The sequence below is a fragment of the Hirundo rustica genome, chromosome 1 (assembly GCF_015227805.2).
Source record: "Hirundo rustica isolate bHirRus1 chromosome 1, bHirRus1.pri.v3, whole genome shotgun sequence".
In the NCBI taxonomy this organism is placed as follows: Eukaryota; Metazoa; Chordata; class Aves; order Passeriformes; family Hirundinidae; genus Hirundo; species Hirundo rustica.
In genome coordinates this window covers 139,033,335-139,050,657 of record NC_053450.1, presented here as the reverse complement: position 1 = coordinate 139,050,657, position 17,323 = coordinate 139,033,335, and the positions used below count along the sequence as shown (strand labels likewise).

The window sequence follows — 17,323 nt, the reverse complement described above, 5'->3', positions numbered from 1 at the left end:
GATTCTCAGCTGCTGCTTCTATTTCAGATCCAAAGAAAAGCTGTGTACTTAGAATGCTCTTTATTTTTTTTCAAACTATACAAATTAGTCTAGTGACAGTCTACTGTTTTTATTCAGAAAAAGTTTCACCTTTCTCTAGACTAACAAAAGTACCATTTTCTCTATCAGATACTATATTAGCAATTGTGTTTAATGTGCATTTTTCAGACCTGTAATTTTTGCACAATTTCTGTGTTAGAGAACAGCAAATAATAATTTTCTGACCTACTGGGTAATTTTTGGATGAGTTAGTCTTTGCTGGAAGGGAAAGCAGACTGCTGCTAAACATCCTGATAGATGTGGATTATCTAGGGGTCCTTATTGGGATCATTGTTATTAAATATCTTTATTAATGGCATGGACAGTGGGGTTGAGGGGACCTTGGCAGATTTGCAGATGACACCAAGCTTGAGAGGTGCTGTTGCCACACCTGAATGATGGGATGTTGTCAGAGGGACCTGGACAACTCAAGAAGTGGGCATGTGGGAATCTCATGCGGATTAACAAGACCAAGTGCAAGGTGCCCTGAGACAAAGCAACCCCTGGTATCAACACAGGCTGGGGGATGGGCAGAGTGAGAGCAGCCCTGCCTGGAGGGCCTTGAGGGTGCTGATGGATGAGAGGCTGGACATGACCCAGCAATGTGCACTCCCAGCCCAGAGAGCCAAACATGTCCTGGGCTGCGCCAAAAGCAGCGTGGACAGCTGGTGAAGGGAGGGGATTCTGTCCTCTGCTCTCTTGAGACACCACCTGCAGTGCTGCTTCCAGCTCTGGGGTCCCCAGCAGGGAGGATGTGGACCTGTTGGAGCAAGTGCAGTGGAGGGGCCACCAAATTTAGCAGAGGGATGGAGCACCTTTCCTATGAGGAAAGGCTGAGAGATTTGGGATTGTTCAGCCTGGAGAGCAGAAGGCTTTGGGGTGATGTAGTTGTGGCCATCCTCCTGAAGAGAGCCTGCAAGAAAGATGGAGAGAGACTTTTTGCAAGAATGTGTAGTGACAGGACACAGAGCAATGGATTTAAACTGAGGTTTAGATTAGATATTAGGAGGAAGTTCTTTACTGTGAGGGTGGTGAAGCACAGAACAGGTTGCCTAGAGAAGCTGTGGATGCCCTATTCCTGGAAGTATTTACGGTCTGGTTGAGTGGACCTCTGAGCAACCTGGTCTAGTGGAAGGTGTCCCTGCCCACAGCAGGGGACTTGAATCTCTTCCAACCCAAACCACTTTATGTGTTTTGTAACTGGAGGAAACATTGATTCAGAATATAGTTATTTTAATCATTTTGTAGGTATAAATGTCTAGTAAGCATGTCTTGAGATTTGCAGCAAGGTCGAAAATATTTTTTGCTTCTCAAAGTACTTGCTGTAGAGTAGAAAGAAATGTAAAAGACGTTAATCCAACTCCCATGTTGGGGTGAATGAACTATCCACAGGAGTGAAATGGGGAAGCTGCTCCAAAGCTTAACCTGATTGCAGCATGTGCAGCTGTCAGGCCAGCTGAGTGCTTTGGCCTTTACTCCTGGGTGAACGTTCTTTCCAACTTTGCAGAAGCCTGTCACATGAAAATCAGTTTTAAACAAATATGTTTTAAAAGCCTTAGCCTAAATATCATCTTGAAGTTCAAGATTATTTTAAAATAAAATCTAGTTCTAAGGCATCCTATTACAGAGTTTTTTTTCTTAGGCGTGTAGTCGCATTACCTAAGTACCAAGATTTTTCCTTAAAGGTGCGATCCCATTTTGAAAATATTTAGCACATCCTTACCCTAGTAAAATTTTAGGTCACTTCATTCCACTATTAATTTGTGAATAACTGAGAGAAAATTAGACAGATAAAAATATCTGACTAGACTTTGATAACACCAAAATATTGTAAAAATTAGATGTGTATTCTCCCTGTGACTGACCTTCATACCTAGGAAAAATATAAGAACAGGACAAGGATATGTGATACTTAATGTTGGTACTTTCTATTCTCCCACTATTTGTGCTTTAAAATGTCTCTCAGCCAAATGTGATTTTAAGTGCACCATAAATTTCTCTATTCTCTTCTGTATTACAGTAAAATTTTGTTATCCAGTTCCTTATATTGATTTAAATAAAGATTTGCCAGGGGTTTCACAGCTGAAACTGCATGGTATTTATTCCCTTCGTGTGTGTCTGTGTTTTTCTAAAACATGTCTCCTGTTGACTCAATTCACAGTGTGGGTTGAAAGGGTCCCTAAAGACCATCTGGTTCCAGCCCCCTACCATCACTGGAATCACCTTCCACCAGGTTGCTCAGAGCCTCGTTCCAACTGGCCTTGAACACGTCCAGGGATGGGGCATCCACAGCTTCTCTGGGGACTCTGCTGCAGTGCCTCACCCCCTTAAAATAAATCTCTCTATTGCTTCTGCCCTTGTGCAAGCAAACCATCACAGCAATTTCTGTGCTAGTAATCAGGCACAGTTCACTGTGCTTTAAAAGCGGATCTTCATGTTAATTTTCAAAACCAAAAAGCTGGGGGGTTGGGGGGGGGTTAGTTTTTGTGGGGATTTTTTTTGTTGTTATTGTTGTTTCTGTGAGGTTTGTTGGTGGTTTTGTTTTGTTGGGTTTTGTGGGTTTTTTTGGTTCTTTGGTTTTTTTGTGGTTTTGGGGTTTTTTTTGTATTTTACAACCTATTTTTTTACAAGCATGTCATAAATAAAATACTTGGGTACTTGCTGATTAGCAGATAGGGTAAATGTACCTGGCTTCCAGTGAGTTCTGCTCAACCTTGTTTTTCTTTTTCTTTTATTTATGTTGTTACTGTATATTTTTTCTAGAAAGCATATTAACTGAGGAATTAGGAGTTGAAACATTCTAAACCACCTACTATTAGTTAAGATTTTCAGGCAACTTTATTATACATGTGATTGCATTTATCTTCTTTAGTGCTGGAAGTAGGGGTATATAGCTTTACCTTAACAATGGTTAACTTTAAGTACTAGGTCATGTACATAATTCCAAGTATTTTTTGGAAAGTGTAAAGACTTTACTGTCTTGTTTTAGTGGAGAATGTGCCATACTTTCCCTATCCTCCCCTTACATCTTAATGCCTGTCTCTGCAGGCTGCTGAGGCTTGGAGGATGACAGTGTGAATACACACATACTCAGTGCAGTTGAAACAAGAAAATAAATTGATACGCTTACACAACATGCTATGAAAAATGTTATGATGGTAGGAATAGACCAAGTTAGGGGAAACAAGCAGAAACATTCTCATATACAGAAAAGAAACATTTGAAGGAATGTACTCATTCTATTTTCTCGTTATGAGAAGGGTGAAACTCAAAACCTCGAATTTCTCCAGCAGAGATTGTGGTTAATCAGCTCAAACTGTGTGGATATCTTCAGGGCAAATTGTGGCTGAATACCAATGGCTGATATGGGGTGTTTTAAGGAAAAAAAAATCTTCAGCTATTGTGATAATTTTCTTTTATACAAGTTATTGCCTAGCTGTTCCAAACTATGAAAATATAAGTGCAGTTGCAGTAGAGATTAGGGCTGACAAATGCTCATTTTTGAGGACTGTTTCTTCCATTATTATAGTGATAGCATTGGAACAGCTTTTAACATGTCATCAGTGTTTCTAAGATAAGCATCAGTCTTCTATTTTTTTTCCAGGGTTTTACAGTGTGGCCTGCCAAATCACTGTTGCTCCAGGCTGAACATTTCAGTGTTTCTTATCCGAAGAACAGTTTTTAAATCGTTGTGCTATTCTGAAATATAGCAGCCAAAACGCAAAATTACAAATTAGTGTTTTAAATACCATTTAAATGCTTCTGTAACTCAAAAATATTTTTTAATCAAAACTTAAAATTGGGAGAAATAATTCATAGCATTTAGAAGAGGTTTACTAGGGTTGAAGCATCGGATTTGTTTGATAATGAGTAATATTTTAAAAGCACAAATCATCCTCAGTGTATCATTGTAACTTCAAATAATAATTGTAGGTAATAAGGGAAGGCTGTTAGGGTTCTTGGCAACAAAAAATATACTGAAAATTGTACTGTTTTGTGTGATGGGATAATATACAAAGGAGGAACCTTTAGAATTGTTTTGTGTAGAAAAACAATTCAGCCTTTGTTTGACACTGAAATAAAGGATAGACTTTCATATAGTTTTCACAATAGTCTGACATGAAGAGTAACTTTGAGGAACCTTTTCTGGTTGTGTGAAACTCAGTCAGTATAACAAACATATTATTTACATGAGTGCATTAGCAGAGGACTGGATTTGATGATTCAGGAAGCTCGTTCCAGTCCTGTGTTTCTGGGGCTTAGAGCAGTGATGTGCTCAGCATGCAGACATGTTCCCATTCTATTCTTTTGGCCACATGAGGATGATTAGGTAAAGTAGCTATACCAAGAAGTTCTTTGTAAAGACAATTAGTGCTGCCAGTGCTGGAAGCACTTAGAAACTGGCAAAAAAAAGGTTTTAAAAGATTCTTTTTTGAAAAATATGAGGTAACAGGTCATGAGGAATCCAGACAAGAGTTATCTTTTTTCCAAATCATGTGTATTAGCTTTGGAATTCAATACATAAGGGAGCTTTTACCCTTGCAGGCTGAAGTGTAAGATGCAGCGCTTTGTACTGCAGGATTTAAAACAAGAAGTCACTGCTGTGGGGCATTTATTAGTCCTTTGTGCTGTTTTGTATGATAGCAGGGTTAGTTCCATATAGTTTACTTTTGATTCAGCAATTCATTTTTTTTAATTGTTTGTTTCCCACTTTCTCACTACTGGTGAAGTTGTATACATGACATTTTTATTTGATTGTCTTCCTGACAGGCTTTTAAGAAAAACTGCCTCCTTTAGTGTGTCTGTGTTCACTTTAATGGCAGCTTCTTCTGGGGCTTCTTGGAGACAGACTTTTTTTTTTTTTTTAACTTCCTTGCCTGTGTATGGATGAGGATCCTTTTCCTAACCTCTGTTATCCTGTCCATGTCTCCTTCCTTTCTGCACTCTTCTCACTGGTGCCACTTCCCTGCAGTCCCTGTCCCCCTGCTGTGCTGTCCCTCGCTCCACTTTCGCCTCAGCAGCCTTTTCTCTATTCCTTTTGTCCCGCCTGCTGCCGAATTTAAGGAAGGGTCATCTGGTGCACATGGCTGGACTTTAAAGGAAGTGCTGCCTGTAGCAAGCTGGAGGGAGTCTAACCTGAGAGGCACAGAAGACAAAGGGCAAGATTTTAAATCCTTTATCTGCTGTACTTAGGAAGATTATTTCAGAGCAGGGTACTGCTGATGCATTGTGAAAATGCAGAGCCTGTTCATGGTATCACGTGCTGTGGAGTACTTGGACAGGCCAAGGGTGGGGAGTGCAAAACAGTTGTTGACAAAGGGCTGAAATTCAGTACGGCAGTGCCTCTAAAGCCAGTGCTGCTGCAGGTTTGCTGGCGCATCTGTCAGTCCTTCCATAAAGAGAAGATTAGGGGGTTTTTATTTCTACTAATGACTACTTAATAGTTTGTTCCTTCTTTTGTTAGCTAAGCAAATTAATTTGACATGTAAGATTCATTCTTAAATTGCATCCCAAAGCCATAGCCTGTTGTTCAAGTGAATTATTGAAGAAATAGAGAGGCAGTTATTAAAATACTTACTGTAGTGGCTGTCAGGTAGATGCCATCTTAATCTATAAGGAACCTTGACATCTGTGGCTCAGTTGAAATGAAAATAGTGTTTTTAATGACTCTTTTAGCCCTTTGCTTTGCAGACAGCAGCATGAGCTACCTCTGTAGCTTTCTGCAGAAGGCTGGGCTTTTTACAATTTATCACTGTTACATTTCCACAAGACCTGAGTAACCAAAATTGCATTAAATACTACAAGAGCATCTATAAACAAATACCTAATCCAAGAATTTGGTATGGTTTTCAGAAGGCCAGTAATATTAAAATACAGTTATCTCCTTCAATGCATGCATTTTTGGGAAATTGTATCTTGGACTTTTTTGTTTGTTTGTTTCTGCAGGGCATGCTGTCTGAACATTCTTCATGGGAAATGTAAAGCTGTTTTTAAATGTGTATTACTACACAGCTGTTACATTTTATGATCTGAATCTTGAAATCTGATAAAATACCTACTTGTTGAATTAAGCTTTGTGGCCACATATTCACGTTGTTTGTTTAAATTGAGATGCCCAATTAGTGTTTTAAATGGTAATATGGTCTGCAATGCATTCGCTAAATAACACAGTTCCTTCTTAAGGCCTTTTGAGGTGTTGAAATATTGCTTGCAGGACTGCCATGCCTGAAGGGGATTAAATGTGAAGGATGACTAGCCTTGGGAAGCCCATTTTTTTTCCAGTAATTTTTTATTATCAGTGAAGAAAAGCTTTGGCAAACTCAATCTACATGAATTGGAGGAGAAATCACCTTTCTCTGTTAATAACCCCTATTAAAGCATCCCTAATGATGGCTGTACTAAAGTGCATCTGTGAATTTGTTTCCCATGTGTGTATAATTCAGTTAACTAAACTTCCTTAAATACCTCTCTCCCTTGTTTCCTCACCACCACACACACACCCAAAAAAAAAAAAAAAAAAAAAAAAAAAAAAAAAATCAAAAATCACAGACCAGCCAAAGCTCAACAGCAAGCACAAACCAACCCCACAATCATTACCAACTTGAATAAAGAGTGTGTTCTTAAGACAGCTCCAGTGCAGCTCAGCCCATACGTGTCCATGCAACCCAGTGAAATGCATCTGAAGGTGCTGACAGAGTTGACCAGTGTCATTGCAGAGATACTATATTTTAAGGATTATGCAGACTGGAAAAGGTACCTATTAACTGGAAAAAAGCAAATGGTACACCCATCTTGAAAAATGATCAGAAGGACAATTCAGAGAAGGGAGTCAATTGACCTTATCTCAGTCCTTAGGAAAATCATTGAGTTAGTCCTCTTGGAACTAGTTTCTGGGCAAAGGAAGGAGAAAGTGATTTGGATTAGCATGGATTTACCAAGTGTTTGATGAATGGCATTGCTTTTTGTAATGAGGTGAGTAGATCTGTGAATGAGGGGAAGACACAGGGGGTTAGCAGCCTTTACTTCAGCAAGGCTTTTGAGCTCTTCAGTGATCCTGTCCTTGTGCCATAGGCTAGATTGTGGTACTGCTGTATACACAGAAAAACTGGATTAGCAGGTCTAAAAGGTAGTGCCTGATGTGTTCATATTCTGCCTGAAGGCTGGTCACAAGTGGTGTTCTTCAGGGCCATCTTGTTCAATGCTCATGACCTTGAGAGGAGATAGGGTGTGCTTACTAAGTTTGGCAACTCTAGACTTACACTCTCCTGGTCTGTATCAATAAGAAATAACACAGCCAGTTATTGAGGGAGATCTTCCCCTCTACTTGGCATTTGATGGATAAGAGCCCTCACCAACATAGTCTGAATTCAGCATTGACCCTGCCTTGTGGAGGATATGAGCTTAAGAGACCTTCCAAGGTTTGCTTCAACCTGAATAATTCTGTGATTCATTTAAATTACATTTCAGGTTCTCAAAATGTGCCCCCTTTTCTGTTAATGTTAAGGGACTGTTCAGGAAATGGAATAAAAAAACATATGAAATGCTATATTAATCATAATAAAATTGTATCATAGCAGCTTAATAGGTTATATGGATATGTGCTTTTTATTCAGTGATCTTGTGTCTGCTTCTTTGAATAGCTGATAAATTGGTTAATACTTACTCCTTAGCTATTCATTCACATAGTGGGAGATAATATGTCCTGTTTGTCATGCTTACTTGTCCATGAAATCCTCAGTTTTGAAATCTCTGGTTCTGCCTCTGAGCCTGTTCTGTATAAATCTCTGTCTTTGCCATATCAGCTTTTATTCACCTCACGTACATTGTGTGCAGATGCTCCCTATCTTTGTAGGTCCCCAGTCTCCAGCTGCATGGCAGTACAAGCGTACTTTGATGCACAAATTTCTCTCTGCCTTAGGTAGAGGATCAGTTAGTTGTGGTTGGGGCCGTGTTGCCTATTTATTGCAAGTTTTCAGTGTCTTACCCCATAAATGTTTTTGCATTGAAGGGCTCTTCCTGAAAATCATTAGCTGCAGCTGTTGACCAGTTATACTCTGATGTGCAAACGGAAGTGGCAAGTGACATCCCCCCTTGGCCAGAGATGTTCTGTCACTGTGCTGGCTTGGTTCTGATGGCCAGTCTCATGTATCACTTCATAGATAATAATGCAGAGCAGATTGTGGCTGAAAAGTAGTCCTGAAATCACAGAATCATATGGACCAATAAGGATCATTGAGTCTAACTCCTGGCCTTGTGCAAGTCACCCCAAGAATCACATCTTGCACCCAAGAGCATTGTCCAGACCCTTCCTGAACTCGGTCAAACTTGGTGCTGTGACAGGGGAGCTGTTCCAGAGCCCAGTAACCCTCTGGGTGAACAACCTTTTCTAGATAGCCCACCTAAAGCTCTCCTGACTCAGCTTTGTGCTGTTTCCTTGAGTCCTGTCACTGGTCACAAGAGTGAAGAAGAGATCAGTGTCTGCCCCTCCTCTTCTCCTTGTGAGAATGTGGAAGGTCACAATGAGGTCTCCCCTCAGCCTCCTTTTCTCCAGGCTCAACATACCAAGGGACTTCATACAGCTCCCCTCCAGACCCTTCACCATCCTTGTGGCTCTCCGGTGGATGCTCTCTAATAGTTTAATCTCTTTCTTATATTGTAGCACCCAGAACTGTCCCCAGCACTCGAGGTGAGGCTGCCCCAGAGCAGAGCAGAGTGGGACAATCCTCTCCCTTGCCTGGCTGCCCATGCTGTGCCTGATGCCCCCAGGACAGGGTTGGTCCTCCTGGCTGCCAGGGCACTGCTGGCTCATGTTCAACTTGCCAGTCCCTTTACATGGCACTGCTTTCCAGCATCTCATTCCTCAGTTTCGACACACAACTAGGGTTGCCCCATCCCAGGTGCAGAATCTGGCACTTGCCCTTGCTGAACTTCATATGGCTGTGCAGCTTTCTAACTTGTCAGGGGCCTCTCTGCCCTTGAAGGAGTTGACAGCTCCTCCCAATTCAATGTTGTTAGCAAATCTATATGGTATTACTTTGAGTCCTATGTCCAGGTGATTAAAATGAAGATGTGGATGACAGCCAGGCCAAGGATGGAACTTCACTAGTGCCAAGTCACCAGCCTGATGTCACCCCATTCACTGTAACCCTTTTTGCCCAACCCATGATCCAGTTGCTCACCCATCGTGTAACAGGGCTGTCCAGCTGTGAGCTGGATGCTTTGTGCAGAAGGACATTGTGAGAGACAGTATCAAAAGCTTTGCTGGAGTCCAAAATGGTTAGATCTACTGGCTTTCCTAGATCAGCTTGGTGGGTTACCCTGTTGTAGAAGGAAATCAGGTTTGACAAGCAGGACTTTCTCTCATGAGGCTGCACTGGCTCTGACCAATGACTGTGTTGTGCTCCAGGTGTTTTTCAGTAACTCTCAGAATAATCTTTTCTATGGAGTCTTTGACCTTTTTGTTGCAAATATTTAAAGAGACACCAGTAATTCGAGATAGCAGACTGAAAGAGAATTCTTTTGTGTGGTTTCTCTTCTGCCTTGTTTGTTCTGTGCACTTCGCTGCATTTTGGGCACAGCCATTTTCATTGATTCGTGAGCTGAACACATCCGTTCACATGCTCTGCGAGGAGTTTTGGGGTGTGGATATGTCAGTCAAGGAAACTGAAAAGGTAAATATTGCAAGCATTTGAAAGAAAGATCAAAATATAAGGAATATATGTAGTTATTTGGCTTTTGTTTCTTACTTGACAGCAGCGGTGGCATTTGCTAGTACATTAAATTAATAGGCAGAAACTCCTATGGTGAACATCATGATTTGCTCCATAATCATTTTATATTGCGTAAAAGCTTGCTATTAGCTGACCTTCAGCCTCTTCAGGGACTGAGCAGTTACACCCCTCCTTATACCAGTGTCATTTGCAGTTCCTCTAAAGTTTGCCTATTTCTAAAATGACTTTAATTTTGATTTATCTGGGAATTAGATCCACTGTGAAATAATAATGATTTGAATAATTATTGTTGATTTCAGGGACTTACAAACTGTTCTTCCCCATCTGAATTCTTGGATTTAAGTATTGTGGGAAATGGCTGTAGTGTTGCCAGACATGTTTGTGTTCACAGCTTGCACAGATCTATTTCAAGTGCTAGTGTTTTTATAACTTTTGGGAGTAGAGGCTATGACATTTGAGATGTATCTGTTAACATAACTTAAACCTGAGCACTTTAAGTCTGTGTGGTATAAATCAATCAATTGCATAGTGAGTGATTATATTCCATAGTCAATGTTAGTTTCAGGGAAGCTCAAGCAGATTTAAAAAAAATAGGAAATTGAGCTGTTGTAGGTTTGAAATGGAAGTGTAGGTTAGCTATTTCCTATATCCTAGTTGCTGTAGTGAAGTTATCTGTAAATGCTTCTAATTCATCACTTCGGGTGCAAGTAAAACATGGAAATTTTTAATTGAAATGTCGTGGTTTGGTGTGAATTCTTTTGCTTTTCCTTTCTATTAATGTTTTTAGTTTGCTGCTTTTCTAACTTCAAAAGTTACTATATTTTTCACCCTAGACAATTTAGAGGCGTGTTACTGCTAAACCTTCCTGTACTTTGTTTATTGCCTTGTTCTAAACGTACATTGCCAAATTTTGATTGTCCAAGTGCTGCCTTAACAGAACTGTTAGTGACTGTTGGAACAGCACAATGCAGCACACGCAGTTGTGTTCACACAAAGCAAAGAATAAACCTCTGTCTGTGAGTGTTCATTGGTTTCAATAGGCTTTTCAGTAGCTCTGCATATTACAATTCTTAGCACCTAGAGTACATTCATATTCATTACGGCAGTACAGTTCAGCCCCTGCTCGTGACTTGATTTTTTTTCTTTTCCATCCCCTCCTCTACCAGAGCATGAAGTGGAATGATTTTTCTAGCGCTAGTAATATGCTCTAGATGTTATGGCTCTTTACTCAAAATGATGGAAAATGCATCTTTTGGCTTCTTCCATCTTGTAAGAAACACGTTAAATACTAGAATATTTAAAGCTTTTTGGAATCTTTCATGATGACCCTTGTGGCTGTTGAGACTGAGAGGTGCTGGGCATGTATGGCATGCAGTCATTTCTATGAGCAATTAGTGGAAGAACTGATTGGTATGTAGTCATCCCATCTTTTAAAGGTCTGAATACTTGCTTCTTTATTTGAATGTACAGAGGATGGGGGGATTGGTTCTTTGAATGCTAGATAGCTGTTTAAAATGCATTTTTTGTTTGCTTGTAACTTGGCTGGTTTATTTGAACACTCTTTTAAACCAAATGGCTTTTGATAGTCTGCCCCTGTTTTATTGTAGGTATCTATTTCTTGAGCTCAAAATTACTGATATAATAAGTGTGTGTTTTGTTTATGCATATAAACAAAAATTCTCAACTTGCAAATAATATTGACAGATTAGCAAAGAATTCCTGTTTCTTTTGCACACAGCAAAATCAATGAATTTTTTACCTTCATCTCTAATATATAATTAGCATCCCTATGAAACAAAACAGGCTTATCTTCACGAAAAAAAGAGTATATTTGACAGTGTGAATTAATTGGACCCTTTTGTTTGTCAGAATGACTTCATGTTTAAGATATCTGATATCCCAGTAATGAGAAGTTCAGACAGCTATTTGGTTTGAGCATTTGATTAATGCATTTAATATGTTAATATATGGCATATTACCTTTGTAGATGAACCGACTAGTCCTAGTATTGATCATGATATTGCACACATTCCTGCTTCTGCTGTTATTTCTGCATCTGCTTCTCAAGCACCAGCTATAACAACTGTTCCTCCCAGTCCTACATCTCCAATCCATTTAATTCGGCGACAGCTTTCACATGATCATGGTGAGCGTTGATTTCATTCTTTTTCTCTTGGAACTTTTTTCCTTTCACACTCTGGAGATCAGAAGTGAAAATTGTAAACTCTTTTCATGCATGAAATAAATCACAAAAATGTAATTCAAGTTCTTGCATACTCAAAAATTTTGATTTCTTTGCAGAGTCCATCCGGCCTAGCGTCCTGGAGAGCCAGCCTGCTGCAAAAACGGAGAGATCAAAGTCGTATGATGAAGGTCTGGACGACTACAGAGAAGAGGGAAAATCGTGAGTTCATGGAAAAATCAGTTATTTTGGACATCTGTTTTTTTAAGTGTCTAAAATCTCATTTTAACATTTGTTTTTCTTCCAACAGATCCATTAAGCATGTATCTAGTTTAAAGGGGATTAAGGTAGGTAAATATACATATAGCAACTCCTAAACTTTACCCATAGTGCTGTGACAAATGGTTTGAATTATACAGGTCTGTTTTAGAAAGTGATGTGCTAAACAGACGGGAAGTTTATTTGAATTGCTACTGATCAAACTGCTGATGTATGCATCATATAAGTAAACTTGGTCTCTTTTTTCCTGGACTCATCACATGGTCCTTGATTTTCATTTTCCTCAGTCTCTGTAAACAAAGCATGTTAAATACGGTGGCCTTTCATGAAAACTCACTAACGAGAGTCTAAGATTTGTGAAGTTTCTCAGAGTGTTCTTGGCATCTTGGTCACTGTTGTGGTGTGTAAACTTTAGAAATTATGTTTTCCCAGGACTGTATTCCTGGGGACATTTTTAAAGTGAGAAACATCTTGAACATAGGAAATGTATGCAAATGTCTATAGAATTACACTGTGGGGTTCCTTCTGTGATGTTTGCTCTAGGTCCCAGACAGCCAGAAATCTTCAGAAGACTCTGGTTCCCGAAAAGATTCTTCTTCAGAGGTGTTTGGTGATGCCTCCAAAGAAGGATGGCTCCATTTTCGTCAGCTTTTTACAGACAAAGGAAAGGTACCTGTCATGTTTGAGTTCTTAACCTAGGGCAAATGCTAAGCTGGTGACAAACTAAGATAAGAAACTTCAAGCCTTCCTGTTTAGGTTTTTTTATTTTTTTAGAGGGGATAAGATCATCAATAAAACAGTCAAAATTTTAGATCTGTTAGAAATTGACTTCAGCTTCATCTACAGACTGCTTTCCAAACCGTTTTAATTTTACATTTTAAAGCATCTGTTGAAGTAAGCTAATTTCTAATGACTAACTAAATAATAAGAATCAATCCCTTGGTAGGTGTAGTTGTATTTTTTCCTCTTTCCTAAGAATTAAAAAAGTTGTAATTTTTGTGGCCGTTGCAGAGTTGAGTTCAAATTAACCTTCTGTGCAAATATAGGCCTGTGCTTAAGGAAGATTAGGTGTCTGGTATTGCAGTGGTGTGAAAATGCCATTCTGACTTGAAGGCAGTTTAAAAGGCACGGGTAAGAGTTCCCTAAAGACCAGACCAGAAATTGTCTCATTCTGTTTCTTACTTCTGTCACATGTGAACTCACACTCAGTGGGTGCTCTGGGAGCACAGGTTATCGAGCAATTCACTCCTGTAAGGGAGAGCAATGAGTGAATCCCACTTGGTGTAGTCTTTCTCGCAGCCAGGGTGGGTAGCCTTTCTTTGTAAAACTTCTGGAGGTAATTTTGCAATCCAGAGTGGCTGTAACAGGTGAGCAAACTGACACCTTGGTTGCTGTTTTTCAGCGAGTTGGTGGGAGCATTCGGCCGTGGAAGCAGCTGTATGTTGTTCTTCGAGGTCATTCACTTTATTTGTACAAGGATAAAAAGGAACAAGTGGCCCTCTCTGAGGAAGAACAACCTATAAGCATCAATGCTTGCTTGATAGACATCTCATACTGTGAAACCAAGAGGAAAAATGTATTTAGACTCACCACATCAGACCGCGAGTATCTGTTTCAAGCTGAGGACAGAGATAATATGTTGGCATGGATTAAAGCAATACAAGACAACAGCAACTTAAATGACGAGGTGATTGTATAATATATAAATCAGAAGTTGTAGTTTTTGCATTTTAATTTAAAATTGCATTTTCTCGTAATTAATAGTTGAAGGGGAGAATTAATTTTTAATTAACCAGTTGACCAAAATGCCTACAGAACATAAAAGAAAATGAGGTGAAAGGAAAGGTAACGGAGTAAATCAATAGTTTAAAAAAAATGGATGTAATCATAATCAAAAAAATAGACGTTTGAAAGAAATTAATTAATGCTATTGCTAATTTCACTAAAGATACACTTTATAGTAAACTGATCTGCCAAAAGTGCCTAACCTTTTTTAAAAGCTAATTAAAGGTTAAGGACCAGTGTAGTCTCTCTTCAGACTTGCACTACAGAGTGGTGTGTGCAGTAGTACAGTGTGAAGAGTTCCTCAGTAGTTAAAAAATGAAACTTTGAGGATGCCTGTTTCTCTGATTTAAAGCTGATGTTTCTGTGAATTAAATTAATGCTCATTGCCAAAGGTAAACATCTGCTATTGTACATAAGGTATCAATATCTGTCCCAGTATTGTCCACTGTGTTATTCTCGTTGCAGTGATGAGCAACAGAGGCATATATTTTCATGTCTGTGGTCATGCATATCTGCTCAGATTCAAGATAATTGTCTAAAGTATTACACACATAGATAAAAAAGCAGATTTGTATTCATCTCTTTTTCAGTATTTGTAGTAGCAATTAGTTTTCTTAGTACTATGTGCACATAGGATTGAATCTTTTGGAGTAATAATTTGTGTTTACTTGCATTTTTTCTGTTTAAACTTACTTTCAGTTTTAAGAGGTATTAATCACATCATACTGCTTTGGGGAAAAAAAAAAAAAGTGTAAATAGCAGTCGTTGATTTGTAATTACTCACTTTCATGTTCCTTGTGATTTTTAAGTGTTTTATCTTTACTGTTCTCCGGAACTGCCTGTTAGGATGTTTGGTTTGGTTGAGGGTTTGGGTTTTTTTAAAAGTGGACTGAATTGTTGAATTCTATACTTATTGTTTATCAGAAGAGTTGATCATATTCTGTAAGGATTTTTTTTTTTCTATTTTATAAGATCATAAAGTATTTCTCAATTTATTTTATAGGATACTGGTGTTACTAGTAGAGATCTAATTAGTCGAAGGATTAAAGAGTACAGTACGATGATGAGGTGGGTGAATTATATGTTGCCAGTAGTTTTTATAGAGTTCTTTTTTAGCTTCTTTCAACTGAAGTAGTCTCTTTTGTTCAGTTCTTCAAGCAGCAAAACAGAGCCATCTCCCAAAACACCTCGCCAGAGTCTGAGCATCAGGCAGACTCTACTTGGAACTAAAGCAGAACAGAGGACTCAGAGTCCGCATTCTCCTAAGGATGAGACGGAAAGGAAGCTTCTCACTAAAGGTCTGTATGTTCTGTGTATTTTAGTTCCCTTCTGCCCCACTGTAAGGCCATCAAGGTGCCCTTCTCAGGTATTTTTGAAGTCATGAATATACAGTTGCAAACCAAGTGTTATCCAGGAGTTTTAAGCTGCAGCTCTAGTCACTCATTTTTAGGAACTATTTCATCTCAGGTCCTGAAACTTTTTATTTTAATTCCCTCTCAAGATGTTTTTGTGGGTTTTTTTCCCTACAGCTCCATGTAGGGCTAACAGTAGTAAATACAGGTGTTAAGCTGCTTGAGAGGAAAATTTTGCCAAGCTTTGAAAATAATTTTGTGTGTAATTCATAATTTTGTCTCTGGCTGACTTGGAAGTGACAAGGTAAATATTTCCATTAAAGTGCATCCAAAGTATAGAAAAGATTTTTTTTGTCTTAATTTTTGAAACACAGAAATGAATTTGTATTATTTTTTCCAGAACAAAATTAATGCCTCCTGAGTTCTAAAAAAGTCTGATGAGCTGGCTCTGCAAACTTGAATCAGTATCTGAACTCCATCAAATAATGTCACAAGCTACTCCTTTTTATTCTTTTTTTTTTTCTTTTTTCATTTTTTTTTTTTTTTTTACTTTTTTTTCACATAGTGTGTAACTATACCATACTTCACATCAGACTGTTGTTTAAAAAATGTTGTGTAGAAATTCAGGCAACTGGATAAGCAAGCACTTTTGATCAACCACTTTGGAGTGATTCAGTATTGAATTTAAGCTATCAGTGAATCCCGGGTTTTGTTGCCAAAAAATTTCTTTGCTTCTGCATTGCTACACATGTAACTAAATTACATATGTTGGGTAAATTGCATATCTACTGTAAGAATATCTCCAGAAAGAAGAAAGAAGTACTTACTGTGTTAGATGACTTGCAGTGCAAGATGAATGGGAATTGCAATTTGTTGCAAGAATTCTCTAGGAGAGATAAACAGAGCAACTGAACTTTTAATTTGATTTTTGGATAGAGAATACTTAGGTGAGTAATGTTTGGAATTATTTAGAAGTGACTAAAATCTGATAATTTCTGAAAGAGCGAGTAAGTCTGCACAACTGTGAGCATGGCTCTAGAGTTTGATGGGCAGCGTGATTCCATGGAGACTTAGTGTTGTGCTACTAAATATAGATGGTAATTTTTAAAAATTTCTGTAGTTTATATAAATTTCAAGTTTAAATTTAGTAGTTTATCTACTTTTAGTCTTAGAATGATGAAATGCCACAGTACTATCCAGCTACTTGCTTTTCTAAGTTTGGGATGTGAGTATGTTCATATTTCTCTTTTGAACCACAGAAGAGTAACAGAAGTTGTGTTTGGACAGACCAATGTTTGATGAGTTGATGCATAAAGGCAGGCTGGTAAAAGCTAAAAATGCAGCAGGTGTCATTTTCTCTTTGCAAATCTGTTACATGTATTTACAGTCAGTTTTATGGCATAAATGTTCTTATTTTTCTTCATTTTCTTTTTTCTCCACTGTCCTAACAACAAACAGATGAGACAAGCCCACCAAAAGACAAGGGGACATGGAGAAAAGGCATTCCAAGCATTATGAGGAAGACATTTGAAAAGAAACCCTCTGCTGTTGGAACATTTGGTGTTAGACTTGATGACTGCCCTCCAGCTCACACCAACAAGGTATGGAAGGAGAGTTTTTCTTTCATTATGAATTTAAAATACTTTTTTAATCCATTACTTATCTGTACAACTCCTTTTCTTCAGTATATCCCGCTGATTGTTGATATATGCTGCAAACTGGTTGAAGAAAGAGGTCTTGAGTACACAGGTATTTACAGAGTGCCTGGAAATAATGCTGCCATCTCAAGTATGCAAGAAGAGCTCAACAAAGGAATGACTGACATCGATGTTCACGATGATGTAAGTCTTTGATCACACTGTTCGCGTATTAAAATCCCCAAAACTTCTGGTTGTGTTGGGATCATAGAAATACAA

General features: G+C 38.6%; 1 protein-coding gene across 5 annotated transcripts in view; it reads left to right on the top strand.

Annotated features, from left to right (window-relative positions):
- ARHGAP21 (Rho GTPase activating protein 21) overlaps positions 1-17,323 on the top strand; it is a 111,076-nt gene that overhangs the window by 84,346 nt on the left and 9,407 nt on the right. For 4 of the 5 annotated variants that reach the window (XM_040088015.2, XM_040088044.2, XM_040088025.2 and 1 more), the window contains 9 exons: positions 11,797-11,955; positions 12,111-12,213; positions 12,302-12,338; positions 12,814-12,939; positions 13,673-13,957; positions 15,059-15,123; positions 15,205-15,353; positions 16,866-17,008; positions 17,093-17,248. In XM_040088015.2, the coding sequence (XP_039943949.1) occupies positions 11,797-11,955; positions 12,111-12,213; positions 12,302-12,338; positions 12,814-12,939; positions 13,673-13,957; positions 15,059-15,123; positions 15,205-15,353; positions 16,866-17,008; positions 17,093-17,248 (1,223 nt within the window). The remainder of the gene's footprint in view (positions 1-11,796; positions 11,956-12,110; positions 12,214-12,301; positions 12,339-12,813; positions 12,940-13,672; positions 13,958-15,058; positions 15,124-15,204; positions 15,354-16,865; positions 17,009-17,092; positions 17,249-17,323) is intronic. The other variant, XM_040088034.2, reaches the window with a different exon arrangement.